Genomic DNA, 27,358 nt, shown 5'->3' on the forward strand with positions numbered 1-27,358 from the left:
GAGGCTGATGACAGTAGCTTGCCTCCGAGGCTAATTCAACTGGGCTGAGCAACGGGAATCTTCAAATATAGCAGCCCCTTTTTGTATTTCTACACTCTTCTTAACCACCAGTGCCTTCACCGCGTGAATGCCCGCGCGCATTAATATGTCACCATCACCGCCTCGAGCCCGAGCATCTCGGAGCTGCGGTAACTGTCGAGCCGTCAAACGACGTGTAGGTAGATCCTTCCTGTTCCAGCGACAATTTAATACAAACAACACACACTGACCTTGTTCCATGGGGACAATAAGTGCGATAAGCAGTCCCCGCAATGCGGCCAGTGCATTCGCACCAAGGAAACATGCCAGGGATACCGAGATGAGTGGGACCTAGTCTTCCGAGACCAGACAAGCCATACCATCAAGCGGTCCAAGAAGAGTCCACGAGGAAATGATACAATCTCGACCGAGCTTACTACAACTCCTACTACGACCCACTCCCACTCACCTCGTTCACCTCCACCTGCCCGTGGCCCAGACCCCAATCTGGATGACATAGGCGTGAACTATTTCCTCCAGGACTTCGTGGCGGGCGGCCGTGTCCCGACACGCGGTTATCTCAACTATATTCCGAACGTATACAGCTCCGATTCCGAGCATCCAACTCTCATCGCCAGTATGGCAGCCGTAGGCCTCGTCGCACTAGCAACTCGACAGCCCGAGCTCGCCGCCCACGCGCGCGCCAAATACTCCGAAGCAATCCGCCACGTGAACAATGCCATCGCCTCGCCGACCGAGTCCGTCAAGGATAGTACTTTGATGTCGGTAATCTCGCTCGGTGTCTTCGAGCACGTGTCGAATTTCGAATCCTGGGTTCGACATGTTAAAGGTGCTGCCTCTTTGGTGATTGCGAGGGGTAAATCTCAATTCTCTAGTAGGGTGTCGATTTTGATGTTTAACCAGGTGCGCGCGGACATGTGTGCTGCTTGTATTCAAAGTATACAGCCATTCCCGGATGATATGCGCGAGCTACAGGACGAAGCAACCAAGTATACCGAACCGACCGATGCGTTCTGGATACTTGGCATTCTGAGCTCGCGCTGTGCAACGCTGTTCGCGCGCGTGGTGGCGAAGAATAAGGGCGCTGCTCTGACCATCTCTTGGTCTGACTTTTTAGAAGAGTCGATTGCGCTTCAGGCGGGATTCAAGACCGCCGCTGCCATCCTCGCTGTGCAACAGCCATACACATCGATTCAAGAGCCCAAAGGTAGCTCGGCGTTTATTTCCTTTAGGGGGGAGGTATGATCTATATCAGACGGCTTTTTCAATAAGGCTCTGGAATAACTCACGCATGGTCGAGATCATTGTTTGTGAGATCATATGCTGGCTTATAAACAAGATTATTACCTCGGACCTCGATGGGTCTGGGCCTGTTTCTGGACAGGACGGCACGGAGCTTAAATCAAAGCTGCATTATGCGGCTCATATCATAGCGGAACGGGGGGGAAGATATCTTGTCCAGCATTCCACAGGGTCTAGGCCTGGTGTTTGCACCGGGACAGCATCAATATTTCGAGGAGCCCCCGCAGGCCAATATCTCCGGGGGATATATGCTGGTCTGGCATCTTTATACGGTCGGGAAGTCACCTGTCATAGGTGATGGTGATCGAAAATGGGTCATCGAGCGACTAAAGGGTATCAGTGAGAGTGCGGGGATTGATATGGCTTTGCAGCTTGCTGAGGATCTGGCCAAGTTAGAGATAAGTGGAAAGTGAGGTCAAGCAGGAACCATTGCATTGAATCGACGAGGGGCATCAGGCATGGCCCCGTGTGAGCTGCTGGCCCATCTCGCATTTTCATCTATGACTGGATCATGGTGAAAGGCAAAGGGATAGAAGTTAGTGGTGTGTCCATAGTATTGTAGAGCAGAAAGAAATTTGCATGACAGAGATTTCATAGCGCACAAAGTGGCCAAATATCCAGTCTTAGATTGAACAATTTGAAAAACTTTATCCAAGGGTATTCGGGGGGTCTAAGTAAAATGTGGGCTCCTATAACCCCTCTTTATATCGTGCTGCTCGAAGCGAGTCGCTCTATGCACCCTACACCTCAAAGACCCTGACTCCCCTCGTATCGGCAAGCCGGTGCCCAGGAACTTGAACTTGGCAAAAATACGTGAAATCAGCCTGACATCGTCAACAACCGCCGATAATCTGCACAATATTTCCAATTAGAGTGTCTTGGCGCGCGCCTTCGTCGTCTGAACTAGTCCGCTTTTGGTATCTGAGATGCTGCACCAGTCACCGGCCGAGGATATCAGCAGGTTTTTTGCCCCCAATGACCAAACCGTTTAGCATTTTCGGCAAATTCGTGCGTTTCAGTCCAATTAATTAACTGATGACGAATTTTAGGTTCTCGTTCATGCTCGTGCGGTATGCGATGAGGACAGAAGGCCAACTGAACTATGATTTCGGCTTCTGACCTCATTTATGTTTGGTCTGTAAGCCCTGTTGTCAGAAAAAGGATTGCTGCGGTCTAAGTTGTGCTCTGTTAAATTTATATCGACTCGGATTACAATTCCCTTCGCCCAGGGCACATCATCGGTATCCATTCAACTTCAAGTCTCTGTAATCCGGTAAACGGTATGATATTTTCATTTCAATCGGCATAAGCCGCCAAAGCTACCAAAGAAAATCATATCTCATAAAGATGAGTATCCCATAACTCAAGCCCAAGGCTAAACCCCGAAAAGGTCCCATTCATTCCCTTATAAACCGCCAAAAACATAAAAGCACAGTGTTGATTACCATCTCCATTACCATTATCGCAGATGCAGAATCTCAAGAATATCATACCGCGCACAAAATGCCCGATTCCATTTTCCGAAAACGTCTGCATCGTATTAGAAGATTAGCCAACTTAAATGAAAAGGAAAGGAAAGAAAATTAGGGAAAGAGGAGCTCGTACACATTGGAAGAGTCAAGAGGCATATTCCGACCTGGATACTGCCGATGACGATCATGGTATGTTTTATCCCACCGCGAGCAAACCAGTTGTAGGCGAAGAAGGTAAGGACGAAGCTGAACATGTTTTTAAACACGAGTAGACATGTAAATGCCTCGACGGCAATTTCACCTGTCAACGTCAGTCAGTCACTTGAATCTCATCCATAGAAGAGGTTGGTGAGAAACATACGATGTGCATCGACGATGTACAGTGAAGCAGCAACAGCGCCCATAACCATCCCAATAATCAGAAAAGCAAAGAATACATCCGGCAGTAACCATTTGTACTTCGCGACATCATTGGCGGTCCATCCAAATCCATACAGACCCATGCAAGCAAAGATGAATTGGAAGAAGACCAGCAGAAGTCGGAACTCGGGCTCGTATTTGCCGCCGTTGAGTCGGATCATCATCTTGTTCATTGAGTCGGTGAGGAGGCCGGATAGGACGAGACCGATTATTGATCCAATGAATGCGCCGGTGTAGAGGTATCCTGTTTTATCTTCTTCGAACCAGAGCGGTGGGCCAAGGAAAACAATCGCTAGAACGACACCAATGAATACGGCCCAGCCGATGACAACGCCTTGTATGAGACACGCCTATGATCGTTAGCTATCGCCAAAGGAAGAAAGGGAATTGAATTCAGGGAGCGACTCACGTAAAGGATCCCTGGGTGTAAGAACAGGGAAAGGGACGCAAGAGCAGCTTGAAAAAGTTCTCATCTGTCTTTCGTCCATTGAACAATCTCATCGATTTCAGAAGCGAATCTTTTTCCGGGATGGGTGTCGCAGAGACTTCTGTCCTAGACATTCCACGTCTCCCAGACTCCCCCGGCACAAACGGTTTAGGCTCATCACTAGTATCATCGAGTGGCAAGTGAGACTCTGTAGACTCGTTCCGCCTAGCTTTGTGCTTGAAATCAGTGTTGAGATAATCGGGCCGACGATACGCAGTCTCCGGAACAAAGACGATCATGAACGGGAGGGCCGCGGCAAGGAAAATAGCCACGAAATAGAAGGACCATTGCCAACCCATCGTCTTGGTGATTTTGCCGACGAAAACCGGGGTCAGGAAGGCTGCTCCGAAGAGCGAGACGTTTGACACGGCCATTCGTTTTCCTCGTTCCTAGACGCGCTGTCAGCTAAAAAGGATTTTCTTGTCCTGTCATGGGGGTGCCACAACAACTCACATGTACAAAGTATAGATCACCAACACAGGCATTGACCAGGGCCTCAAATGGGGCCAAAGCAACACCCTGGAATATGCGTGCCCATAGAAGACTCTTGGTATTTGTTCCACTCCCACCGGCCCAGGCGCAGCTCACAATCATCAAGACATGGCCGAGCAGAAATAGATGGCGCTTGCCCCAGACGCGTGCGGTAGGAACAATCAGAATACCCGCTACTCCGACGCCACAAAGATGGTATCCTGTGAGAAGGGCAGCGTCCACAAAGGTGATTTGCTCGTAGTCGGCGATCGTGACGGTGTTAGCGGCCATGATGGAACTGAGCGTTGTGCAGAGCACGGTGACGAAGGACAAAATGCCGAGGATAACGTCGCGGCGCCATAGTGGCCAGTTCTAGAAGTGCATCAATGCTATGGTTAGATTTCAATTCACCGTGGTGGAGAGACTTGTGCATGATCGGGATAGCGTACCAAAGGATCATTTGGGTCATCGCTGGGTTGCGGTACAAGAACCGTGGGCTCTTTGGTGGTCCAGTCGTATTTCAGGCCGGTGCCAGAGGGGCCATCGGTCGTATCCCGGGCGTGGTCGTAAATGTTGGAGGTGCCTAGAGTTCGCGCAGAACGTTAGCTTTCGTCGCTGTGGCTCGAGGTTGTTCAAGCTTACCGGGGACCTCAACATTTTGCGCCACGTCTAAGACTCCCAGTCCCATGACAGTGGTAAATTAGGCGAAACTGCGTGCCTGAGGTGGAAGGGCGCGGGATGTGAAGCTTGTGGAGGGAAGTTGGTGAGGAGGAAATAGTTGGAGTATGAGGGGGTTCTCGAGCTCCACCCAAGCACATTCAAAAGAAAGTTCAGCTGGCACCAGCGGACATCGCTCTTTTTTTCGACCAAAGTGCAGAAGGAGCTGCTGGCAAATCTACTCCATCGAGTGCTGTCCAGTACAGGCAGAACCAGTATAGTTGAAATATGGACAGATGGAGGGGAAAGTAGAGTCGAGAAATTTCTTTCGGAGTTTCAAGAAGCTGCAGGTTTGAAAAGCAGCCAGGGGCGAGAAACGAGGAACGAGGAACGAGGGTCGAGGGCTGACGGAGTCAATGAAGTAGACTAGTGGTGACCTCCTGCAAGTACCCTGCAATTCGTCTGCACGGTGGGATTGACAACCAATGATGTGGAGTCCCCAGACTAAAATCACAGGCAGATCTACCATTTTTGGGGTATTTGATTGGATGAAATCAAGATTGGAGGGGAAAAGTAAAAATGGAAAATGGGGTGTATTGGGCCGAGGTATTTAGCATGAACTACTAGTATCACAGGAAGAAAAAGGAAAAGAACTAAGTACTAGTACTCCGTACTGTGGTACGAGGGTCCCGGGGAAATCCCCACTTGTGGAGAGGAAGGTTTAGCTGGTAAGATTGGGTAGTATACAGTACTCGTATTACCGCCTCAGGCCGGACGGGATGTGGAAATTGCACTAATTCATATTCATTCATACATTTAAGGATACATAGTCATAGTCATCATCGTAATTGTCATAGCCATAGACCATCTACTAGTAGTAACCCTGCTCGTGACCACTCTGGTGCTCGAAGCGAGCCCTTGCACTTCCTTTTAGCCACTTGGCAATCCTCTCCTCCCATTCTTCCTTCGTCCATGGAGCGGGGGTATAGATCAGCGAAATTCCGTATTCGGCCAACTCATCACGCAGCCCACTCATTCGATCCCATGGATACCCATGATCGTCTGGATAATTCCCGTATTTGTGCGGATACTCACTCCACGGTTGGAACAGAATGTCAATGGTCTCCAACGAGGATTGCCGACTCGCTGCAGCCTGGCCGAGTTGTCGAAGCCAGCTCACCTCCTTGTCGCCGAAGTTATTGATCAGACAACATCCCAGGATCCCAAATGACATCCCGAAGGTCTTGAGGTTTGGTGGTAATAGGCGGTCAGGATGAGAAGATTCCCAGCAGAGATTGTTTTGTACACCATCACCAACATCATCATTGAGTTGGGTGCGAGAAAGCGTGAGACTTTCCAGTCGGGGAAAGATGGAGGCGTCAAACTCCTGAATTCCTTGATTGTGTCCAAGGAGGTCAATGTAGGCATACTTCAGAGTCTCTTTGTGGTTTAATAGCCAGCTTTGTGCATCCATTAGGCTCAGATGGGCGACCTCCTCATTCCCTGAGGTGTTGATGGTAAAGTCGACAAGATCCTTGGGCCAGGAGATACATTTCTCGATTGCCTCAACGCTATCTTTGCAATAGGCCAATGACAAGCAGGTGAATGGTGCCGTGCGAGGTTCCTGCAATTTGTCAGCCATACATTCTCTCTTCCTGCTCATCCCGGTGTTTCTTTGCACGTACCTCTGAGTTTGAGCTGGGCATTGGACGCCAATCTTCGGAGTGCCCATTACCGGTCATAGATAAGATCTCTAGCGAAGGAAAGTTGATGTATTCCATCGCTTCTAAAAGAGACAGTCCCTCGTTGGTATCGTTTCCCATGTCAAGCAGGAACTCCTTTAGGTTGGTCATGCTCCGGGTCGCATAGTAGATCAATCCCAGGGTATTTTCTCGTTGCCCCGAGTCCGATCCACCCCAAGGGAATCCACCATAGAGTCGAAGAGATTGTGTTCGTCCCAGCCATGATACAAGGTCATTGGCGACCCGAAAGTCCTCATCTGTGATTTCCGCCTCGTCGTCGAAAACCATTTCAAGATCAAGGCACATTGATCGCAGGGGTGGATTATCACGCAACACCCGATGCAGGGCTAGTGCCCGGGGACATGGGGGAACGATACTGTATTCCTTGTTATCCGAAGAATGCGGATGGCCATCGTACAAGCTGATTCCTTGGTATAGGAATGGCGTTGCCAGTCGGTGAAAGCGGTGGCATACAAGGGACAGTGAAGTGAGATCACTGTAGACGCGCCTGATCCGGTAGACGTGGTCACGAGGGATGTAACAGAACCCTTCAAGGGTGCTGTACTCGATGATTTGTACGAGAAGTTCCTCTGGGAGATTCCCAAGGGAAGGTCTCGAAGTTGCCTGCAATCGAGTTCAGTCCAATGTTGATGAGCCAGGTGGAGAGATGCCATACCATTGTTTCTTGTTGTTTGGTTCAAGACCAGCGATGAGATGAAAACAGTTGTCTTAGCTTCGAAAGCAAGCTGAGAGTGGCAGTGAAAAGTACAAAGTGCAAAGTGAAAAGAGAGCTCGAGAGATGGTCACTGGTAGGGAGGGGAGATGTGAAGGGTGAGGACCTTCAGAGGTAAAGGAATACCTGCGTGAGTACTAGCTACGCGAGTACCTTCGTGGAAGGCACCACCACTACTCACAACTCCCCGGCCCTCTTAATAAGCATCTTCACACTTAGTCTCAACAAGAGAATCACCCTAGATAGCATCAATTCAAGATAATCTTGCATCTACATACTTGAAGTATACCAGTCCAATCAATTCCCGAAAATGCCACGCGGATCTGCAGCCAAACCCCACAACCCCGTATTCCTTGTATTAGTTCGATACATACAGCTGCAGGGTCGAAGCATAGATCCAATAGGTAGTTTACTGGGAATAAACAGCTGCATTGGATTGGACCAGTCCAATGACCCTTAGCCAAAACCAAACTGAAACCAAAAAGGTGAAGAAGCTCTGAGAAATAAAAAGCGTGGCTGCCTTGAGCACATCCTGCCTCTCCTTCTCCCTCTTCCCTCTTCCCTTCACCTCGCACTTCTCTTCTCTCACACACTCCCACTCTCTTCCACACAATTAACTGCACCCCGCTGTACTCTACTCACCATGAAGCTGTCTCAGCTCACTCTCGCTCTGGCAGCTCTGCTGTCCACCGTCGTCGCCCAAGGTCTCGGTGACCTGCCCGATTGTGCGGTACGTTTGTATCCAATTCATCGCAGGACCCCGTATCCGCGAACCACAACCATGCAACTAGCGAACAGCCACTAACAAAGTCAAAGCGCTCTTGTGCAACCGACGCCATTCCCGCCAGCTGTGGAATCGACGTCAAGTGCATCTGCACTACCAAGTCCTTCCTGAGCGACATCTCCTGCTGTGTCGCTGATAAGTGCTCCAAGGATGATCAGGAGAGTAAGTAATCACCTATCCATATCCAGTACAAATCGCGCCAAAATGAAAACGAAAACTAACACAATTCTGTACAGCCACTCTCAAGGTCGCCAAATCAATCTGTGCCCGCGGCGGCGTAACCGATGTCCCCAGCTCCGTCGTCTGTTCAACCGGCGCCAGTGCCTCAACTGGTACTAAGACTGGAACTGAAACCAAGACTGGAACTACTACCGGCACTGGAACCGCTGCCACTGCTGATACCACCAAGGACTCCACTATGACTGGCACCAAGACCACTGCTACTGGGACCCATGCTTCTGGCACTGGGTCTTCCACCGCTGCGTCGACCTCTGCTGCTCACACCACCAATGCTGCTGTCTTCGGCCAGGTCAAGGATACTTCTTTGATGGCAGCTGCTGGTGCCGTTGCTGCTGTTGCTTTCTTCGTTTAGAAAGTAGCTTCCCTTGGTTTGGCTTTACCTTGGCCCAGGGTGCTGTGCTGAGTTGAGCTGGACTGGATGTGGATGTGCAGGGTATCGATCTGTGACGGGATAATGAGATGCCCGCATTTTATGACTGAATGATCGATACTACCCCATGTTCTGTGAATCTGAATCTCTTTCACTTCGATTTCGGGGTGGATGATTCTGTTTTTCATTTTCGTTTAATTTTCGTTTTCCTTTCCTTTTCTTTTTCAATTTATTCTTATCTTTAGCCCCTCCGCGGAGAGGGGTTTTATCATCTTATCCAGCGTATGTATTAATGGGATACCATGTAGTATGATGTATTGAACGATCGAATCGAAACGAAGCAAACACTCTATTCTTTTGATACAATTTGTGCGCCATGGGTAGTCAACTGCTAGCCATTTAATCGGAAGCCTCCTCACGAGCATCTTCAAGTAGCTTGGTCAACTTCTCCTGTCGTTCCTGGCGGAGAGTAGCGAAGATCTAAAGCAGAAAAAAAATGTCAGTCCTTCCTCATAATAATCACCACACCCACCAAAAGGGGTGGAAACCCAGAGCCACAGCCACAAGGACAGGGGAAACATACCCAAAACCAAGTCATCATCTCCATAAAGCAAAAAGTAAAAACAACCCTCGACTTAATCCTCCCCAACCCCTCCGCGGCCTCCGACCCCCCCATAAACCGAAGCAACCATAGAATCCCTGCCCTGATAAATAAAGAACGAAATACCCCCATAAAGACTGAACCGACTCGCCGCAACACTGACCCACACATTCCAGTACATTGTCAGGGACTTGGTGATATATTCCGGCAAACTGGCGAGTACTTGGAGATCTTCAGCGGGGAGGTTTCCATTACGGAGGGGGCGGACGTAGCGGAGGGCTTCGTCTAGGGCGTTTTTGTAGGGGAGGGTTGAGAGGAGGATTAGGTCGAAGATTGCGATTGCGGCTAGTGGGACTGAGCAGAAGACAAAGGGGTTTTCGAGGGCTGGGGTTGTTGTTGGGAAGTCCTGGGGATAACAGGTTAGTATAGGTTGGATAGACTAGAGAATTGGTTTGGTTTGGGAGGGTTGAAGAAGGGGACGTGTTTCGTACAATGTTCAATGCCTCGCCCATCATAAATACGAGATCGCAGTTCGTGATCAAGGCTGGATTCTTGATTAGGTATCCCGCAATGACGATTAGGAGCACGGCGTGTGCCTGGATAATGGTTTTAGATGAGAGGAGGACCATTTTGCGCGGATGGTGTGTGTATATAGTATGGAAACCGAGAAGTTCTGGAAGGAAGAAAAAGTGACAGCTGTGGCCTTCTGCGGCTGGCGGAGCTGGCGGAGCTGGCAGGCAGTTGGCCGTGGGTGGTCCGAGTGTCTGCGGCCGACGCGGCGTATGTGGGGGAAAACACCGAGAGATTCCACACCCCACCACCCACGTTGAATCGCTGTCGCATTCCAAGTTAGTGCTGATTGGAGAAGGAAAGATCAAAGGGAAAACAGCATTGATTCCGTCGACTCATTTCGCACTCTGTTCAACCTTCCACTCTCCACAATGGCCCAACCCAAGGCCTCGGCCTCACCCGAACCCATCCTCAACACTGAGCGCCATATCAAATACTACCTACGATGCCTAAAGACCTTCCTCCCCTCGGCTTATATATCCAATGACTCCAACCGCATGCTCCTCGCCTTCCTCACATTGACAGGTCTAGACGTCCTCGACGCCCTGAACAGCAAAACCACCCCCGAAGAACGACAAACCTACATCGACTGGGTGTACCACTGCCAAGTACCCTCTGGAGGATTCCGGGGCTTCTCAGGCACGGATTTTGGCGCCAGCAATCGGACACCAGAGAATGAAGCTTGGGATCCGGCGAATGTGCCAGCGACCTTCTTTGCGCTGGTCAATTTGCTTGTTCTCGGTGATGATTTGGCGCGCGTGAAGCGGGTGGAGTGTTTACGGTGGCTTCCGAAGTTACAGCGTGGTGATGGGAGTTTTGGGGAGGTTCTGGGCCCGGGGGAGGAGATTGAGGGAAATAGTGATTTGAGGTATTGTTGTTGTGCGGCGGGGATTCGGTTTATATTGCGTGGTAGGAGTGGGATGGGGGTGGAGGAGGTGGAGGATATTGATGTACCCCGGTTTATCTCGTTTATTCAGGCTTGCCAGGTGAGTTGACCTTCCCGGTTCCTTTTTCGGGCGCTCCCAGTCGAGTCCGGTTTACTGATGGTGGTTTTGTCTCAGAGTTACGATGGTGGCATGGCTGAGTCTCCATACCGTGAAGCTCACAGTACGTACTCCCCCCCCCCCCGACGTCTCCCCTCCGGCCGACCTTTTTGACAAGGCGATATAGGTGGTCATACATATTGCGCAGTTGGATCTCTAGAGTTTCTACGTCGGGCATCAGTTGACACCCGACCGGTGCAGTTGTTGTCGCCTGGGTCTTTGCAGTTTGAGACTCTGGTTGCGTGGTTGGCATCACGACAGACGAACGACTTGGGGGAAGAGGATGACGAGGAAGAGGATGAGGGTGAGGACGATGACGAGGGAAGCGCAGAAACTAATAACGATGCTGCCGCCCACCAGCCGACGATAGACAGAGATGTTGGGACCCTCCGTCTATCAACTGACGAGATCTTTTCACTTCCCAAGATCGCATCGATACCCAGCGAGACAATAACCTGTGCCGGTTTCAATGGCCGGTGCAACAAGGTGGCGGACACCTGCTATTCGTTCTGGAACGGGGCAACGCTGGCGGTAGGTGTTTCAGGGAACCTTGTTTTTGTCTCCAAGACATCCGCTCACAGCATATCATAGATGCTAAACCGATCCTCGGTGATCGATGACGTTCGCAATCGGCGATATCTTCTAGAGAAGACGCAACATCTCGTGGGTGGCTTTGGAAAAGTCCCGGGCGATACCCCCGGTAAGGCGAAACAGAGGAGGTCCCTCCGGAGGCGAATTGACATGCTAACCCTAGCCAGATCTCCTCCACTCATGTTTTGGCCTAGTCTCGCTCGCCTTTCAAGGCGAGACTGGCCTCGCTCGCGTCGATCCTGCACTGGTCACTACCGAGCGTGTTGTGCGGCACCTGGAATCATTGCCGTGGCATAAGTAGATAGGGATAGAATATTCCCCACCAAAAGCAAAAGCAAAATGCAACGCAAAAGCCGAATCAACCCCAGCCCATTGTATGATCATGATCAACCCTGCAGGTTTTGCCTCCGTAAGCCATTGGTCCAACGCACCGCCATGGGCACCAATGAGTAGACGCGCATAAATTGAGTCGCATCATGTACTCCGTATTAATAGTAATTTGGGGGAGGGGCACATGGACCGGGGAACCCTGGTGAGTTGCAAGAGGAAAGTCACCAGAAGTCACCAGAAGAGAGTAAAGTGACCCCGAGCGGCCCCAAACTTGTTACGGAGTAGAATCACATCACATCACTAGTCAGCAAGAACTGGAACTAAAATTAATTAGTCGTAGATTAACTATGAAACGGGCAAGGTAATTTCCACTTCCCACTTTCCTCCCACTTTCGCATCACTCAGGGGCTCAAGCCGTGTATGATATAATCGAGTCAACGCTAGTGTTGGTCAAGGCCGTTCGAGGGAAAAAATAGTACAATAAAACAGAAAATAGCATAGTGTGGACTCCACTTGGTCCACGGTCCACGTTCCCGTTGACGTCTGGTTTGCTTTGCTTTGTACCGCATTCCCCGAATTTCTCCCTTGTCAACCTCCTCCCTACCAGGACATATCCTATACCTCGCACCATACCTCACCACCAGTTCGAGTTCGAGTTCGTGTTCGACATCGCCCTCTCCTCCCTACCTCGCCAACCCATTCTGCCGATCTTCATTTCCCCGTCCCTTCGTCTTCTCTTGAATGGCAAAACCGAACAGCCCACTTCTCCACGCCTCCCTATTCGACACGCGCAGAGACCTCCGCGGCCGACGGCAATCCCGGAGATCGATCATAACACATGCCGCCCAGGACGAGAGCGGGGGTGCAAAGCCAGAAACAAAAGGAAAAGGTGCGTGTGTGGGTGTGGGTGGTGCGCTTGGCCTCGCCGGTGCCGATATCGCTTTGCGCAGGAACGGGAACATCACATCAGGACCGTTAGCTAACTTGAGTCGCGTGCGGTCACAGCTTGCCAACTCCTACAATGAATTACTCGAGTAAGGTCACTCCCAGCTGCCCAAAATTTCGAAGTCGTGTGGTCCTGGTCCATTTGGCTAATGCGCGAGGCTTCACAGGGAATTTTCGTCCAAGGACCTTCGCAGCGTGGGAAATTACACTCTAGGGAGATTAATTGGCAAGGGCTCTTTTGGAAAAGTGTATCTCGCGTCTCACAAGCTCACCAATGGCTCCAAGGTACGCATATACGGGGGAGTGGACGAGGGTGATGATGTAAAACCCCGAGACAGAGGCAACTGACACCATCTTCACTTACTAGGTTGTTCTCAAGTCCTCCAGCAAGGAGGATACCAACCTCGCGCGTGAGATCCACCACCACCGCCAATTCCTCCACCCTCATATTGCGCGTCTCTATGAGGTTGTCGTCACAGAAGAGCTAGTCTGGCTTGTGTTGGAATTCTGTCCTGGTATGTTGAATTGGGTGGTTGCGACATGGCAGGATACACAGAGCTAACTTGCGCTTCTCTTTTCTCCTCATAGGCGACGAACTTTACAATTACCTTCTCCGCCATGGCCCGCTGCCCGTCGACAAAGTGAAACGGATCTTTACCCAACTGGTCGGCGCAGTGGCGTATGTTCATAGCAAGTCGTGTGTTCATCGGGATCTCAAACTGGAGAACATTTTGCTGGATAAACACGAGAACGTCAAACTGTGTGATTTTGGATTCACACGCGAGTATGAAGGAAAGGCCAGCTACCTACAAACTTTCTGTGGGACCATCTGTTACAGTGCTCCGGAGATGCTGAAAGGAGAGAAATATGCTGGTGAAAAGGTCGACGTGTGGAGCTTGGGCATCATCCTTTATGCGCTATTGGCGGGGGAATTACCATATGACGACGACGACGACCAAGTCACCAAGAAACGCATTCTCTCGGAGGACCCCATCTACAACGACAAGTTCACGGATGAGGCAAAGGCATTGGTCAACCTTCTCCTTTCTAAGCGGCCGTTGATCCGGCCGAGCTTACAGGACATTCTCTCCCATCCATTCCTTTCCGAACACGCCCCCGAGCAACTCGCTATTCTCAAAATCCCGCAACCTTCTCCGTTTACGACACCTCTGGAGAAAACGACCCTACAGCGAATGAAGAGTGCAGGAGTCAACATTGACGAGGTTATTGAGAATGTTCTGGCGCAGCGATGTGACCCCTTGGCTGGGTGGTGGGCCCTGCTGATTGAGAAAGAGCAACGAAAAGAGAAAAAGCGGGAGAAGAAACGACAGCAACGAGAGGTAGAAGCGAAAAACATGCGCCGTCTTAGCGCTGCAAGCAGTCGATTAGAAAAGCTCTCAGCCGCTCTAGTTGAGGTGGATGAGGAAGGGCATGCCAACTCAGATAGCCAGCTCCACGAGCGCGGACGCCGAGACAGACGAAGCCTTCCATCTCAACTTGCAGTCCCCGAGCTACCCTCGCTACCGGAGCCTCTACCTGTACGCACGCCAGAAGTAACAACTCCGCGGTCGGTCGACAAGGAATCGATACGTTCCAACTCGACAATGCGCCGTCGTCCTATTCCCCCGCCAAAGGACAAGAGACGGTCCTCTCGACCCAGCATGCTACATGTCAGTGCCTCGCAGCCAGAATTGACGCAGCACCATGGCATCTTCCGACGCCGTACCAATAGACGCCATCATCCGATCATCAGCCAACTCGCCCAGTTGAAACATTGGTTTGCCGAAACCGCCAAACGCGCTCGCTCTCCCGGTTCCAAATCGTCCGGATCCCGCAAATTCCTGTCGGACAAATTCAGCCCTGCGAAAAGTCAAGATACTGGAAAGAAAGCATCCTCCTCCCCTTTGTCCGCGACTAATATACAACCCGAAGAAATTGTAACGCCTACGCAAAACAAACGGATCTCCGCGGGGAGTAGCTTGGCTCCTAGCAGTGCTTCTTATCGTCAGAATCGGCACTCATATCCTCGTCAGCCACGTCCATTAAATACCGGCCACTCCAGTATTCGCAGCAATCGCAGCAATCGCAACTCACTGTCACCGTCGCCAATTACCCCTCGCGGCTCGTACCGGCGATCTTCGGCTGGACTGCGTGGACGGAAGTCGACCTCCTCCTCTGTATCCTCGATACGCAGCATTCATCACACCCGAGCTCATTCTAAAGCGTCCTCAATTTCATCCAACAGCATGGACACCGTCGCAACACCAACTGCGAGAATTTCCAAGTCTCCTCACAATTCCATCAAGGTTCTTCCCACCACCCCAGGCTCATCAGCCCGCTTCCCCAGTAACATTCGGCTTGTCCGTGGACCTGGAGGCGCTCCTAGAGAAGTTGTCAACACTGGCGAAATGCCGTCTGCGTTCAATGAGGCTGCGCCTACTCCGCTACTGTACTCGCCTTCTTCAAGCTTGGTCTTCGCCAGGCGCAAGCGATCCGCCTTCAAGGGACCGATGATTCACACATCCAACCTGATGGTGTCTTCCGGCATGGTTCATTCACCTGTTGCTGGTCAACCAGTCGAAGCCAGTGAATCCGTCCCTCCTGTTGGACGACCGGCAGCACGAAAGAGCCAAATTATCGAAGAAGAGGAAGATGATGGCTTCGAGGATGAAATTGAAGAGGTCGAGGAGTTCGAAGGAGAAGAAGAAGAGGAGGGAGAAGATGGTCGGGCTGGACACGGCGAGACTCTCCAGGAGAGTAGCCAGTCTATCAAGGAGACTGCCGAAGCCGAAGAACCCAGTTCCCCCACGTCAACCCACAAGAACGCCCTCGAGCCCGCCGCCGAACTAGAATCTAGTCCGCTACGGCCCCCGCGCTCCTCATCACTACGCTCTCCCCGGCCTGAAACAGCCGCAGCAGTCGCAGCAGTCATCGCCAACGAAACCGCCAACGACGACGCCGAAGCATCTGCCAGCCAAAGTGCCGAGGCAAATGCAACTGGTGACGCAGCTGCTACTACTAAGCCTGTTCCTTCCTCCGATTAAACGGTCTACCTTGCTTTGCTTTTTTGCTGTTGTTGGATGCCGGCGTTATATTCCTCCCCTCCCCGTCCCATCTCATTTCCATCCACACTTGGTTAGAACGATAGAGCTGTTTCTGCGCTTGTGCTTGTGCTTACTTTATACCCCCTCGATGTTTGCAAGTTTTATACACAGCCTTTATTTTGGCTCGCATTTTGCGATATGTTTTTTGTTTCCACCACCCCGGCCTCCAACTTCTTTTGCGCCACGCAACTCTCTCTCAACATTCACCCTCTCTTATATTTCCTTTTCCGTGTCTCACCTGCTTCTTTCTCACTGAATGAAATGAAGCCCATCTGTACTCATTCGAGCTTTTCCTTTTCTTGTTATATCTACTACCCCGGATCTCATACATCACAGGTCACCCACATTGCTTTGCTTGACTTGCATTTTTATCACAGCCCTATAGACTTGCTTTGAATATTTGGCCAACGCCTGCATAATGATACCAGTGCATCTTTTACAATTCCCAGAGTCCGACTCATTATAGTTTTTCACATGTACAGAATCAGGCCAGGGTACTAGTAGTAGTAGATGATATAAACGCAGTGACTGCCCAGTTGACTTGGTGTATAGCATAGTACTAATAGCTCTTGCATTCTTAATCGAAAGATCTGGATAAACAGATTACTAGTGTCCTACTAGAAGTCAATGATATCATGATGTCTACAGCTAATCCCGATGAACAGGCACCTCCTTCTCATCATGATGCTCCGCCTCAACAACCTTCTCCTCATCAACCCTCTCATCCTGCAACCCAACCGTACTCTCACCCACCTTATCAACCGTATCCCGATACGACGGCGAGAAATTGACCGCAACAGCATACGTCCACGCAACAACCATGAACTATAAAAAGAGCCATTAGCAAAAAGCCTCCAACCCCAATCCCGCCCCCAACTCTTGGCCATGAAGAATCCAAATCCAGCTTGAAACTCACCATAGTAGGAACAATCATAGCAAACCCCGTATCATTCCTCATATCAGCCACATGCCCCAAAATAGGCGGAACAACCGCCCCACCACAAACACCACCAACAATAAACCCCGAACCACGCTTATAATGTCTTCCCAGCCCCCTAATTCCCAACGCAACGATAGTCGGAAAACAAACCGATTCAAAAAATAATGTCAAGAATAACATCGCCACACCTTTCTCTTCTCGCTGCGTCACGGACGCAGCTAGAAACGCTACCGTGCATGATAAATATACCAAAAAGACCCATCGGGCTTTGGTGAATCTCATTAGTCCTGAACCTAGGAAGCGGCCCACGGCGAATGCGCCTTGCGCGCCGGCGAGGAGTTTTGCGCCTTTGGCGCTGTCGGAGGGAGGCCAGGTGTCTGTTACGTAGTTTATGAAGTAACCCGCGATGGCGACTGAGCGTGAAAAGAAGGTTAGTTAGTTAGTCAGTGGCTGGCTGGGTGGCTGTGATAACATAAACATACCCTGAGCACCAGTATAAGTAAACTGAGCAAGCGTAGCATGAAAAAGCTTATACTGTTTCCAGAAAGGTTTATTCTGCTCATCGACATGCGTAGCCGAAACCTGAAATGCCATATCCTCATCCGTGACTTCGGGAATATTCGAGATGAAGAATACGAATGCGAGGCAGAAGACGAATATTCCGATTGCTAGGTAGACCCATTGTACGCGTTGTAGAGCTGAGACGTCGTCGGCTGTTTCGGTGAAGAATACGTAGGAACCTAGCACGGGTCCGACGACTGTGCCGATTGCGTTGAAGGCTTGGGCGAAGTTTATGCGGATTTCGGAGTACCGGGGCGGGCCGCAGACTGGGGGGGGTATGGTGTTAGCTTGGGTTTTTGGGTTTGGTTTCAAGTTCGCTGGATATGTTCTTTTGGGTTTGATCCATTATGTAGATCATGATGGAGGAGGACTCGTAGGGGGTGAAGGATTGAATTGAATCCGAGTCCCATGAAGGACATGGGATGAAATGAATGCTTTGCCTCATACCGGTAAGATAAGGATTCGCCGCCGTCTCCAAAGAACCCAATCCAGACCCAATAACGAAGGTAGCGCCGCAGAATCCACCGAAAGACTCATTCAGTCCGGCGGGCCACATGCACAAAGCGCCAATGCCGTAGAGGACGAGTCCGAAGATGAAGACCGTTTTGTAGCCGTAGTGGCGCAGGATCCAATTGGCATAACCTAGTGAGGCGAGTGGGTATGCGCTGCATAGTTGGATGGATATGTTAGTTAGGGTTTCCTAAATCATTTTGAATCTGAACCTTGCAATGTTCAACTTCAAGTTCCCAATAACTAAAGGAGTAGTATATATTATACTACCACCCCCTACCTATGTAGGTACTAGGACTCGACAGATGTATACATACCCGAAATAAGCAGCCTGAAGACCCGCCGAACGACCACGCGTAATGTGCAGCGTATTCTGGAAATGCTTATTGAGAGTATCAAGTAAGCCGTACGCAAATCCCTAGAAGATGGACGACTGGCTCAGCATGATGGCACACTAAGTGAGACCTAACCTTGCCGGAGCGGGGCAGGAAAGAACAAAAGGTCTACATACCCAAAGAAAGAACAAAATCGTAACCAAACCAAGAGGATACAAACTCTGTCGCAGCGTCAGAGTAGCAGCACTAGTCGTCTTACTATTATCAATACGCATGCCGGAGCGATTCCGGAAAAATCCCTTAACGCCCATGATGAGCGGGGATGACTTGCACGAAGTCCTGAATTGGTGGGTTGGTTTGTTTAGATGGGAGGTTATTTATCCAGGGTAGGGGGGAGTAGAAGCCAGATGCAAGTCCAGTCCAGGGCTTTGCAGGGGGTGATGGATGGATCTTAGTATTTTAAAAAAGGAGAAGAATGCAGAGAGAAGATGGAAAGAAGAAGAAAAGAAGAAGCTGCAAGGCTAAATGAGAGCAGTTATTTCATTTGACATCCACCAGGAATAGCAGGGTAACACTGGAGAATGTCACATCACCCTCTCCTCGGCCCTTGATCCTACTCGTATGTCAAACCCCAACCCCCACACAAGAAGAATCCGGGGTGGCACGTCGATCCCTGCCCTCCCGTCTTGACGCACCAAAACCGAACCAGTCAGCACTGGCATCGCAGCACCGGAGTTACCCCGAGAGTGACGCCGGAGGAGCAGTCTAACTCTGTTTGTCGTGAGTCCGGCGGCGCTTGGGGATCTTGCAGCGCGGGGTTTAGATGGGACACGGCACGGGCTGTGGAGGTGGAGAATCCGAAGTTAGAATACGTCTGTGGGGGGTTAGGTTCTTGGTTTTTAGCCTGTTTATCATTGTTGCATCGGGGTTGGTTGCTTTGCTTGGTCCGTTGCGAGTAGTTTCCAAGGTTATTTATTCTACGAAGGTGTGGCGGTGGAAGGTGGCACGCGAAAGGGTCAAAGTTCACAGCTTTCAAAAATTCAGAGTTTAGGTTCGGGGTATTGAGGCCCGATTAGAGGAGAGGGGGCAAAGGGAAAACTTGTAACAGCAACTCTTTCAAAGTCAGAGCAGAGTGAAATTCATTTCTTCTATTCAATGGCATGATACATCCCCCGCCTCTGATATGGAGGATAGATGGCACAGCTTTCACAGGTCTATTTCTATTTCAAAATTGAGTCTTCCTCTTTCCTGTATGCCGATTCATCGGATCATCTCATCTCATCTCATCGTTCATTTAAGCCCGCTTGGGCTTGCTAGCGGCACCATTCTGGACCGGGGCGATAGTAGCCACCTTCGAATCGTACAGTTGGCGTTCCATGAACTTGAGGACCTCGTCGATCAAACTATGCGGTTATTAGTATTATGCCAGTCACATAACTATAAGGCGGAAAGGGAAACTCACATCACGGGGGCACTAATCACCAACACGGCCTGCCATTCAGTCCAGCCCAGGGGCAGGATGGAGAACAGGGTCTGCAAGAAGGGGATGTAGAGGATAGCAAAGTGCAGAGCCATCGAGAGGGCGATGGCATAGATCAGCATCGGGTTGTTGTGGAGGAAGAAGGTGAAGAGAGATTCGCTGGAGGACAGCGCGTTCATAGCGTTCAGCATCTCAATCACCACAAGGATGGAAAGAGAGACGGTCGATGCGGACTTGGCCATGTCGTTGCTGAACATCTGGCAGCCGATTTCCGGGAACTGGGCAGAGCAGTGGTGCCAGTGAGACTAGAAGATATAGTTAGAAAGGGTTACAATCAAGGGAGCATCAAAGGTAAGCTTACCAGCTGCCAGAAGGTGATCTGGGGACCTTCCGGGTTATACATGAACCACCAAACGTAGCCGAAGACAGTGGCGGCACCGACGTAAATACCAATGACCATGTAACGGAACAACAACCAGCCACCGACGAGCGCCTCGTCACGACGGCGAGGTGGGCGCTTCATCACATCGTGGTCAGGGGGGGTTGAAGGACAGTGCAGTAGCAGGGAGACCATCGGTGACAAGGTTCACCCACAGCAGCTGAACGGGGATCAGAGCCTCGGGCATACCCAGGGCAGCAGTCAGGAAAATCGAGACGACCTCACCGATGTTGGAAGAGATCAGGTAACGGATGAACTGTTGGGTGTTGCTGTAGATGGAGCGACCCTCTTCAACAGCGACGGTGATGGTAGCAAAGTTGTCATCGGCCAGAACCATATCGGCCGCCAGCTTGGCGACGTCGGTACCGGTACCCATGGCGACACCAATATCAGACTTCTTCAGGGCGGGGGCATCGTTGACACCGTCACCGGTCATGGCAACGACGTGGTTCAGAGACTGGAGCAGATCGACCAGCTTGGACTTGTGGCTGGGCTCGGTACGGGAGAACAGGGAAGCAGTCTGGACAGCCTGGAGCTTCTGAGCATCGCTGAGGTCGTCGAATTGACGACCAGTGAAACTCTTTCCAGTAAGATCCTCATCAGCACCAAAGACACCAATGGAGCGGCAGATCGACTCGGCAGTGTTCTGGTTGTCACCGGTGATAACAATAACGCGGATACCAGCATCGTGGCACTTCTTGATGGAGCCGGCAACCTCGGGGCGAGGGGGGTCCAGCATAGCAACAAGTCCGATAAGAGTGAGCTTCTGCTCCAGCTTCAGGTAGTCGTCGGTAGAGGTAGCGTTGTGCAAGTTGTCCTTGCTAGAGAGGTCACCACGGCTGGCAATGGCCATCACACGGAGACCGCGGTTACCACACTCGATGACCTGGTTGGAGAGCAGCTTCTTGTGGGCAGCGGTCATGGAAACCTTGGATGCGTCGGGGCCTTGCAGGACTTGAGTGCAGCGATCCAGGATAGTCTCGGGAGCACCCTTGACAAGCAGCTTCTGTTCGCCACCATCGCGAACAAGGACAGACATGCTCTTGCGATCGCGAGAGAATTCGTAGGTGGCCTCCAGAGCAAGACGGTTCTCGTAGTGTTCGCTAACCTTGTGCAGTCTCTCGTGGGCAGCTAGGGAGTAGATCTTCTTGTTGACGGAAGCGTCCTCGGTACCAATCTTCTCGACCAGGGCGCGCAGAGCTCCCTCGGTGGGTTCTCCGATGTTAGCGAATTGGCCGGTCTTGGGGTCGTGGGAGAGTTTGGCGGCATTGCAACGAGCAGTGACCTCGGCAATCTGTTTCACGGTAGAGGAGGAAGTGGCCAGATCATTGACGGCCTTGCCGCCGCGAGAAAGCTTGCCAACGGGTGCGAAAGTGGTACCCTCGACATCAATCTCATCAATGGAGGTACCGGTGCTGGACACAGTAAGGATCTTTTCCACGCTCATCTGGTTGGTGGTGAGGGTTCCAGTCTTATCAGAGCAAATCACGCTGCAGCTGCCCAGTGTTTCAACCGAAGGCAGAGAGCGCACAACAGCGTTCTTCTGGGCCATCTTGCGAGTTCCCAAAGCAAGACAAGTAGTGATAACAACAGCAAGACCCTCGGGGATAGCGGCCACGCCAAGAGAGACCGCGATCTTCAGGTAGTAGATAGCACCCTTGGTCCAGCCACCAAAGGAAGGATCGTTGAAGTGCTCGATGTTGATCAGCCAGACGAGGATACAGATAAGCGAGATGACCTTGGCCAGCATATCACCAAAGTCATTGATCTTTTGCTTCAGCGGGGTCGGCTCGGAGATTTGAGAGGTAATGCTGTCGTGGATATCACCGATGGCAGTTGAGCCACCAGTCAGAACAACAACGGCAGTGGCGTGTCCGTTGACAACTGTGGTTCCGGAGAAGAGCATGTTGACTTGGTCCTGCTTGACAGCCTGGATGTCCTTGATGGCTTTGGTGTCCTTGCCAACACTCTCGCTCTCACCAGTCAGAATAGCCTGGTCAACACGGAAGCTGTTGCTGTGAACCGAGATAAGTCGGCAATCGGCGGGAACGCGATCTCCAACAGCGATCTCAATGACATCGCCGGGCACCAAATCCTCAGCCTTGACCTTGACCATCTTGCCATCACGCACAGCCTTGGCCTCATTGGCCGAATATTCCTGGAGAGCCGCAATTGCCTTTTCCGCGCTGCTTTCTTGGGTGACGCCCACCACCGCGTTGAGGATCAGAATGGTCAAAATCTGTAAACAACAGGAACGATTAGTAGCCATCCGGGTGTAATCTTGCGAAGGCGTCGCGGTTTGGGTGGAAACGTACCACGGCAGGGTCCACAAATGCAGTCCAGTCGTCACCTTCTTCGAACAGGGCCAGTACAAAGGACACGGCAGCCGAGCCCAGCAAGATAAGCACCAGCTGGTCCTTGAATTGCTCCAGAATCAGCTCCCACATAGGAGTTGGGGGTTCTTCAGCGAGAGCTAGAGGATGGTTAGCATCGGTTCAGGTATTCGCCAACAGCGCAAAGGCGCATACTCCGAAGGGGGTGCACACTGACCATTGGGACCATACTGCTCGCGAGCCTGGACGACCGCATTGCTGGTCAATCCGTCGCGCTCCGAGACATCGAAGTGTTTCAGCACCTCCGACGGAGAGTGCAGGAAGGAATTCTCCATGACGTATCTCTCACACTCTCTAAGTCACTCTGTGGTAAAAAGAGGACAATTGAGGGAGGGAGGGTTGGGGAGGGGAAGAGAAAGAGTGGAGAGCTGGGGAAGAAACAGAAGGAAACGGGAAGGAAGTGCTAGTAGATTAGAAATGATACATGCCCCTGGGACAGCCAAAACTCGAAAATCGAAGGGGCCAAAGGAGGGACGAGCGCAAGGATATATGAGATTTCTCTCTTTTTCTCTTTTTTTCTCTTTCCTTTTCCCTTTTTGCCCTTCACGATCGCAGGGCCCAGCAGCAAAGTGGAGCGCGGAGGCACAACGTGTTCTCATCCAGTTCCCCGATTGCTGACTCATCACAAACAGGGCTGAAGTTTCTCCAGGTTAGCAAAGTCTATACTGCCGGTGTACACATCCATCTCCCCTTCTACTGGCTTCCATCTACAATGAATAAATTTCCTACCTCTGTTTCAACACCTTCCAGATGCTAATAGATCAATGACATTCCTTTTAAGCCATGCACCTCCTGCGGTGTTCCGCCTGGCTCCAACACTGGGGCATTCATCACCAGATCGACTGGTCTCATTGCAGAATGCGGTGTCTTGGGAAGACAATCTGACTTGGCGAGGGAGACGACAAACTCCACTTGTGGTCCTCCGATAGGTAAGAGGAGAACGATGCAGCCTAGAGCCACCGAGCCCCTTAATAAATCCCAGCTCTCGGCATCGATACCGGAGATCCCTGACGCAACGCGCGCCAACACTGCTCCATCTAGCGGAGCAGCCCTATCGCTGTCGCCTCTTGACTGGTTCGCCAGACTGGCCCCAGTTCTGTCTGGCTTACACAGGGCTGAGAGAGAGGACGACGCTACAAGTACAGAGCCATTCTCGTTCCAGTCACACAGATAGAGGAGTCGGGAAGTTGAACGGGTCACCCCTTACCCGCATTTCACTAACTTGCTCGTTGGCCTCATCCTGGTTCTGATTCTGATCCTGGTTTTGGTTTTGGTTTCAAAACTTGAACCCTGGGACCCTCGATCTACGGAGGTACGCGCAACGTCATCTCCCACTAGTTTACTGTACGAGCACAAACTTTCCCTCCTCCATTCTGGCATCTCCCCAATGACTGCCGGTGGTTTTCCCCAGTGGCGAGCTGCATGTACATAGAATCACCCGAGTGGACCGGACCAGTGTCAGTGGTACATGTATATAAGCACGCTAATTCCCATTCATCTGTAGGGCTGAGCCTAGCTTGGTGACGACTTGCATCATGGGTTGGAGGACCCCAGTCTGCTCGTCCCTATTGGAGTGGACATGGACATGAACAGCACGGGCCACGGGTGGTCCCTTTCAAGTTGTGGGTTGGCTATGCTTTGCTTTGCTGTGATGTGATGTGTCTACAGTATGTGTGGTTTCGTCAATGAGGATCGTCCGATTGAAATTGGCGGGTGCTTGACACTCATGGTGGTTGGTGTAGGCCCTGACTATGGATTTGCGGAGAAGACTTAGATTGGGGCCGCATTGCGATCGGGCCTAGTACCCAATTGTAGCCCTCTGATAAAATACAGTACAGAAGAAGTAAAGCATCTCTGCATTTTCAATTTTGAGTGCGCAGTTGATCTATCATGCCAGATCAGCTGGAGTAGGTTGTCCAGAGTGCACATATTGTTCTGGATATTTATCATGTGCCTGTCCCAGGGGCTAGATCACCCATGTCAGGTGATGTGATATACGGGACAGTCAACAAATCAACAAATCAACAAATCATTGTGGAAATGATAAATCACCGGCAGATATGGGACGGAACAATTGGAAATACTATTGCATCCGGAGTATTGTACTTTGATGCAGTCCCCTCCTCTCCGGGCTGTGTATGTATGGCATGGCATGTGATGAGATTGGCGAGTGGGCTGGCCACTACATCATACCCTAAGCCTAAGCCCGAAGGCCTGAGGTTGTCAGGCGCCGTGAATTGCTGGAAGGTTCGATGCGGTTGCATCATCGTCATCGCGAGACTTGAGTTTACTCTGTAATATGGGCACATGTAGATATGCTTCCAGTTTCCTAGAGTATAGCAATATGCCAATATTTATTGCAAATTCATGTACAGTCCCATAGTAGGGCCTCGCCGAAAAATGAGGCCTGAGGCCCACCGAGTTAGTGATCGCCGGACCTACGGGGACCCGATAAATAGCGGCAGTGTCAGTAGCGGTCGGTGACCGTGACAAGTACAACGGCAGTATTATCCGATGGCCGTGCCAGAGTAAAATCTCTTGGCTTCTCTGTCTATAGTTCTGAGTTACCCGTATCTTTTGGGCGTGAACAGAGCCGCGCAGCCCAAGGCAGGAGTGGTGTAATATATTCTCGTATTTGTGTATTCCGGTTACCGACAAGCCAGTTGGGCGGGCATCCACGTCCGGCAGAAAGTACACAGAGGGTAGTAGATACCTTGTATCGAGCGGAGAAACCCGGCAAAATAGAAGTACCCGGTACCCCCAGTATTGTTTTGATTTCCCCCCCTCAAGCAATACACAAGCAATACCAAAAATACACAGCTCAACTCAGCCGACTGCTCTCCTCTCGCTCGCTCTCTCTCCCATCTTCCTCCTTGTCCTGTCTTCGCCCCCCCCACTTGATCCTCTGAACCAACTTCCTCCTCTGCATCTTCCCTTTCCTCGAATCCCCACCACTCTTAACCATCTCCCTCTACCATACACATCCACTATGGGTTCTGAAGTACGTATTGCTCTCTACTTGACCCCCTCAACCCCTCCATCCCTCATCTGTTCCGTCACCGCCATCGCATTCAACCCCCCTCTCACACATCTCCATCATCATTCCCATCTTCTCATCCTGGTCCCTGCATCCTGTCATTTTCTTTCAGATTTAAACCATCGCTAACCTTTGTCGTCGCAATGCAGCGTGAGAAGTAAGCATCAAACCATGCTCTTTCGGCGACCTTTCCCCCCCACCCCCGTGACACCACTAACCCCCTCATCAGCAAGACGTTCCTCGCGCGGCTCTGCGAGCAGGCCGAACGCTACGATGGTAAGATTGACTGTGCCGGATTCTAATAAGGTGGTGCATGCTGACTCAAGGGTGCTTTCCCTTCAGAAATGGTCAAGTTCATGAAGGTCAGTCGCATCCGTCTCGCCTATTGTTTATTATCTGAGCGCCCGGGCTAACCAGTTGAACAGGAAGTCGCCAAGGTACGACAACTCCACGCTTTCCGCCATTCTTTCTCTGCCACAGAGACAGAACTGACAACTCTCTAGATTGGCGGCGAGCTCACTGTCGATGAGCGCAACCTGCTCTCCGTTGCCTACAAGAACGTTGTTGGTACCCGCCGTGCCTCGTGGCGCATCATCTCCTCCATCGAGCAGAAGGAGGAGTCCAAGGGATCCGACCAGCACGTCGGTATCATCAAGGAGTACCGTGATAAGATCGAGAAGGAGCTTGAGGATGTCTGCCAGGATGTCCTGAATGTTCTTGATGACTCTTTGATCCCCAAGGCCGAGACTGGCGAGTCCAAGGTCTTCTACTACAAGATGTGCGTTATCGCTGAAAGAATGGCTTCTCACCGTCTCTATTTCACCCCGTCTACTTTCTCCGATATTTCTCTTGAATGCTTCTATCATGCAATACTAATATTCTCGATTTACAGGAAGGGTGACTACCACCGTTACCTCGCTGAGTTCGCCTCCGGCGAGAAGCGCAAGGTTGCCGCCACTGCCGCCCACGATGCCTACAAGGTATGATCTTCTCTTTCTTTCTTTTTTCCTTCCCTACACCGCATTCCGTAACATCTGCTGATCACCCCAATCTAGAACGCTACCGAAGTTGCCCAGACTGACCTCACCCCCACTCACCCCATCCGTCTCGGTCTCGCCCTGAACTTCTCCGTCTTCTACTACGAGATCCTCAACTCCCCCGACCGTGCATGCCACCTCGCCAAGCAGGCCTTCGACGATGCCATTGCCGAGCTCGACTCCCTCTCCGAGGAGAGCTACCGCGACAGCACTCTGATCATGCAACTCCTGCGGGACAACCTGACCCTCTGGACCTCATCCGACAGCCAGGACGCTGAGGGTGCTAAGGACGAGGCCGCTGCCCCCGCTGCTTCCGAGGAGGCTCCCGCGGCCGAGGAAAAGCCCGCCGAGGAGACCAAGCCTGCTGAGGAGTCCTAAGCGGACCGACTGAATGTCTGCCCGTGGTAGGATAGGTAGGTAGGTGTGTGAGGGGGGTGGGTTTGCGATTGAAGCCGTTACCGTACGCCGATACTTGGTAAGGGGGGCGTTTTTTCTTCGCATTTCTGTTGTCCTAGATCGTGATCGTGATTCGTGATCGTGATCGTGATTCGTGGATTTCTACAAGTACCGCTTGCTTGTTTGTTTTTCATCCGCAGCGTGTAGCTGGGTTGGGGACCGGCACCTACTATCTGTTTTGCACGCGTTTCGTGTTCGGAACCGCGTGGGTCGGTCGGCGGAGTTTGATATTCGGCTTTGACGCGAGCGAAAGAAAAGGGGCTGAGTGG

The 27,358-nt window shown here is 51.3% G+C and overlaps 10 protein-coding genes across 10 annotated transcripts; 5 read left to right on the forward strand and 5 right to left on the reverse strand.

Annotated features, from left to right (window-relative positions):
* Positions 1-145: 145 nt before the first annotated feature.
* Positions 146-1,284, forward strand: N7509_002219 (Zn(II)2Cys6 transcription factor domain-containing protein; the record flags this gene model as incomplete). Its single annotated transcript, XM_056626856.1, has 2 exons — positions 146-214; positions 292-1,284. The coding sequence occupies 2 exons, from the start codon at positions 146-148 to the stop codon at positions 1,282-1,284; spliced, it is 1,062 nt and encodes a 353-aa protein (XP_056492651.1).
* A 1,516-nt stretch (positions 1,285-2,800) lies between these two features.
* N7509_002220 (putative MFS transporter) lies at positions 2,801-4,879 on the reverse strand (the record flags this gene model as incomplete). Its single annotated transcript, XM_056626857.1, is given in 8 exon segments — positions 2,801-2,871; positions 2,947-3,114; positions 3,175-3,583; positions 3,643-3,653; positions 3,668-4,109; positions 4,174-4,563; positions 4,641-4,774; positions 4,834-4,879. 8 exon segments carry the CDS (start codon positions 4,877-4,879, stop codon positions 2,801-2,803), a joined length of 1,671 nt encoding a protein of 556 aa, XP_056492652.1.
* Positions 4,880-5,719: 840 nt separating this feature from the next.
* N7509_002221 (F-box protein) lies at positions 5,720-7,269 on the reverse strand (the record flags this gene model as incomplete). The annotated part of the gene is made up of 3 exons (XM_056626858.1): positions 5,720-6,472; positions 6,534-7,214; positions 7,267-7,269. The coding sequence occupies 3 exons, from the start codon at positions 7,267-7,269 to the stop codon at positions 5,720-5,722; spliced, it is 1,437 nt and encodes a 478-aa protein (XP_056492653.1).
* A 697-nt stretch (positions 7,270-7,966) lies between these two features.
* On the forward strand, positions 7,967-8,699 carry N7509_002222 (CFEM domain-containing protein; the record flags this gene model as incomplete). The annotated part of the gene is made up of 3 exons (XM_056626859.1): positions 7,967-8,053; positions 8,140-8,269; positions 8,344-8,699. 3 exons carry the CDS (start codon positions 7,967-7,969, stop codon positions 8,697-8,699), a joined length of 573 nt encoding a protein of 190 aa, XP_056492654.1.
* Positions 8,700-9,116: 417 nt separating this feature from the next.
* Positions 9,117-9,947, reverse strand: N7509_002223 (uncharacterized protein; the record flags this gene model as incomplete). The annotated part of the gene is made up of 3 exons (XM_056626860.1): positions 9,117-9,197; positions 9,386-9,724; positions 9,810-9,947. 3 exons carry the CDS (start codon positions 9,945-9,947, stop codon positions 9,117-9,119), a joined length of 558 nt encoding a protein of 185 aa, XP_056492655.1.
* Positions 9,948-10,259: 312 nt separating this feature from the next.
* On the forward strand, positions 10,260-11,823 carry cdc43 (protein geranylgeranyltransferase type I subunit CDC43; the record flags this gene model as incomplete). The annotated part of the gene is made up of 5 exons (XM_056626861.1): positions 10,260-10,874; positions 10,950-10,995; positions 11,059-11,462; positions 11,523-11,631; positions 11,690-11,823. The coding sequence occupies 5 exons, from the start codon at positions 10,260-10,262 to the stop codon at positions 11,821-11,823; spliced, it is 1,308 nt and encodes a 435-aa protein (XP_056492656.1).
* Positions 11,824-12,593: 770 nt separating this feature from the next.
* Positions 12,594-15,841, forward strand: N7509_002225 (non-specific serine/threonine protein kinase; the record flags this gene model as incomplete). The annotated part of the gene is made up of 4 exons (XM_056626862.1): positions 12,594-12,886; positions 12,965-13,082; positions 13,165-13,312; positions 13,386-15,841. 4 exons carry the CDS (start codon positions 12,594-12,596, stop codon positions 15,839-15,841), a joined length of 3,015 nt encoding a protein of 1,004 aa, XP_056492657.1.
* A 708-nt stretch (positions 15,842-16,549) lies between these two features.
* Positions 16,550-18,558, reverse strand: N7509_002226 (putative l-fucose permease; the record flags this gene model as incomplete). Its single annotated transcript, XM_056626863.1, has 6 exons — positions 16,550-16,726; positions 16,818-17,254; positions 17,324-17,668; positions 17,850-18,067; positions 18,230-18,330; positions 18,424-18,558. 6 exons carry the CDS (start codon positions 18,556-18,558, stop codon positions 16,550-16,552), a joined length of 1,413 nt encoding a protein of 470 aa, XP_056492658.1.
* Positions 18,559-19,541: 983 nt separating this feature from the next.
* Positions 19,542-22,834, reverse strand: N7509_002227 (uncharacterized protein; the record flags this gene model as incomplete). The annotated part of the gene is made up of 6 exons (XM_056626864.1): positions 19,542-19,650; positions 19,710-20,032; positions 20,089-20,244; positions 20,318-22,405; positions 22,482-22,639; positions 22,717-22,834. The coding sequence occupies 6 exons, from the start codon at positions 22,832-22,834 to the stop codon at positions 19,542-19,544; spliced, it is 2,952 nt and encodes a 983-aa protein (XP_056492659.1).
* A 2,714-nt stretch (positions 22,835-25,548) lies between these two features.
* On the forward strand, positions 25,549-27,011 carry N7509_002228 (14-3-3 adaptor artA-like protein; the record flags this gene model as incomplete). Its single annotated transcript, XM_056626865.1, has 8 exons — positions 25,549-25,560; positions 25,746-25,753; positions 25,826-25,872; positions 25,939-25,958; positions 26,022-26,033; positions 26,100-26,374; positions 26,489-26,576; positions 26,652-27,011. 8 exons carry the CDS (start codon positions 25,549-25,551, stop codon positions 27,009-27,011), a joined length of 822 nt encoding a protein of 273 aa, XP_056492660.1.
* Positions 27,012-27,358: the final 347 nt, after the last annotated feature.

The sequence above is a fragment of the Penicillium cosmopolitanum genome, assembly GCF_028827165.1.
Source record: "Penicillium cosmopolitanum strain IBT 29677 chromosome Unknown utg000004l:1.0-4361866.0:1.0-4365735.0, whole genome shotgun sequence".
Classification (NCBI taxonomy): domain Eukaryota; kingdom Fungi; phylum Ascomycota; class Eurotiomycetes; order Eurotiales; family Aspergillaceae; genus Penicillium; species Penicillium cosmopolitanum.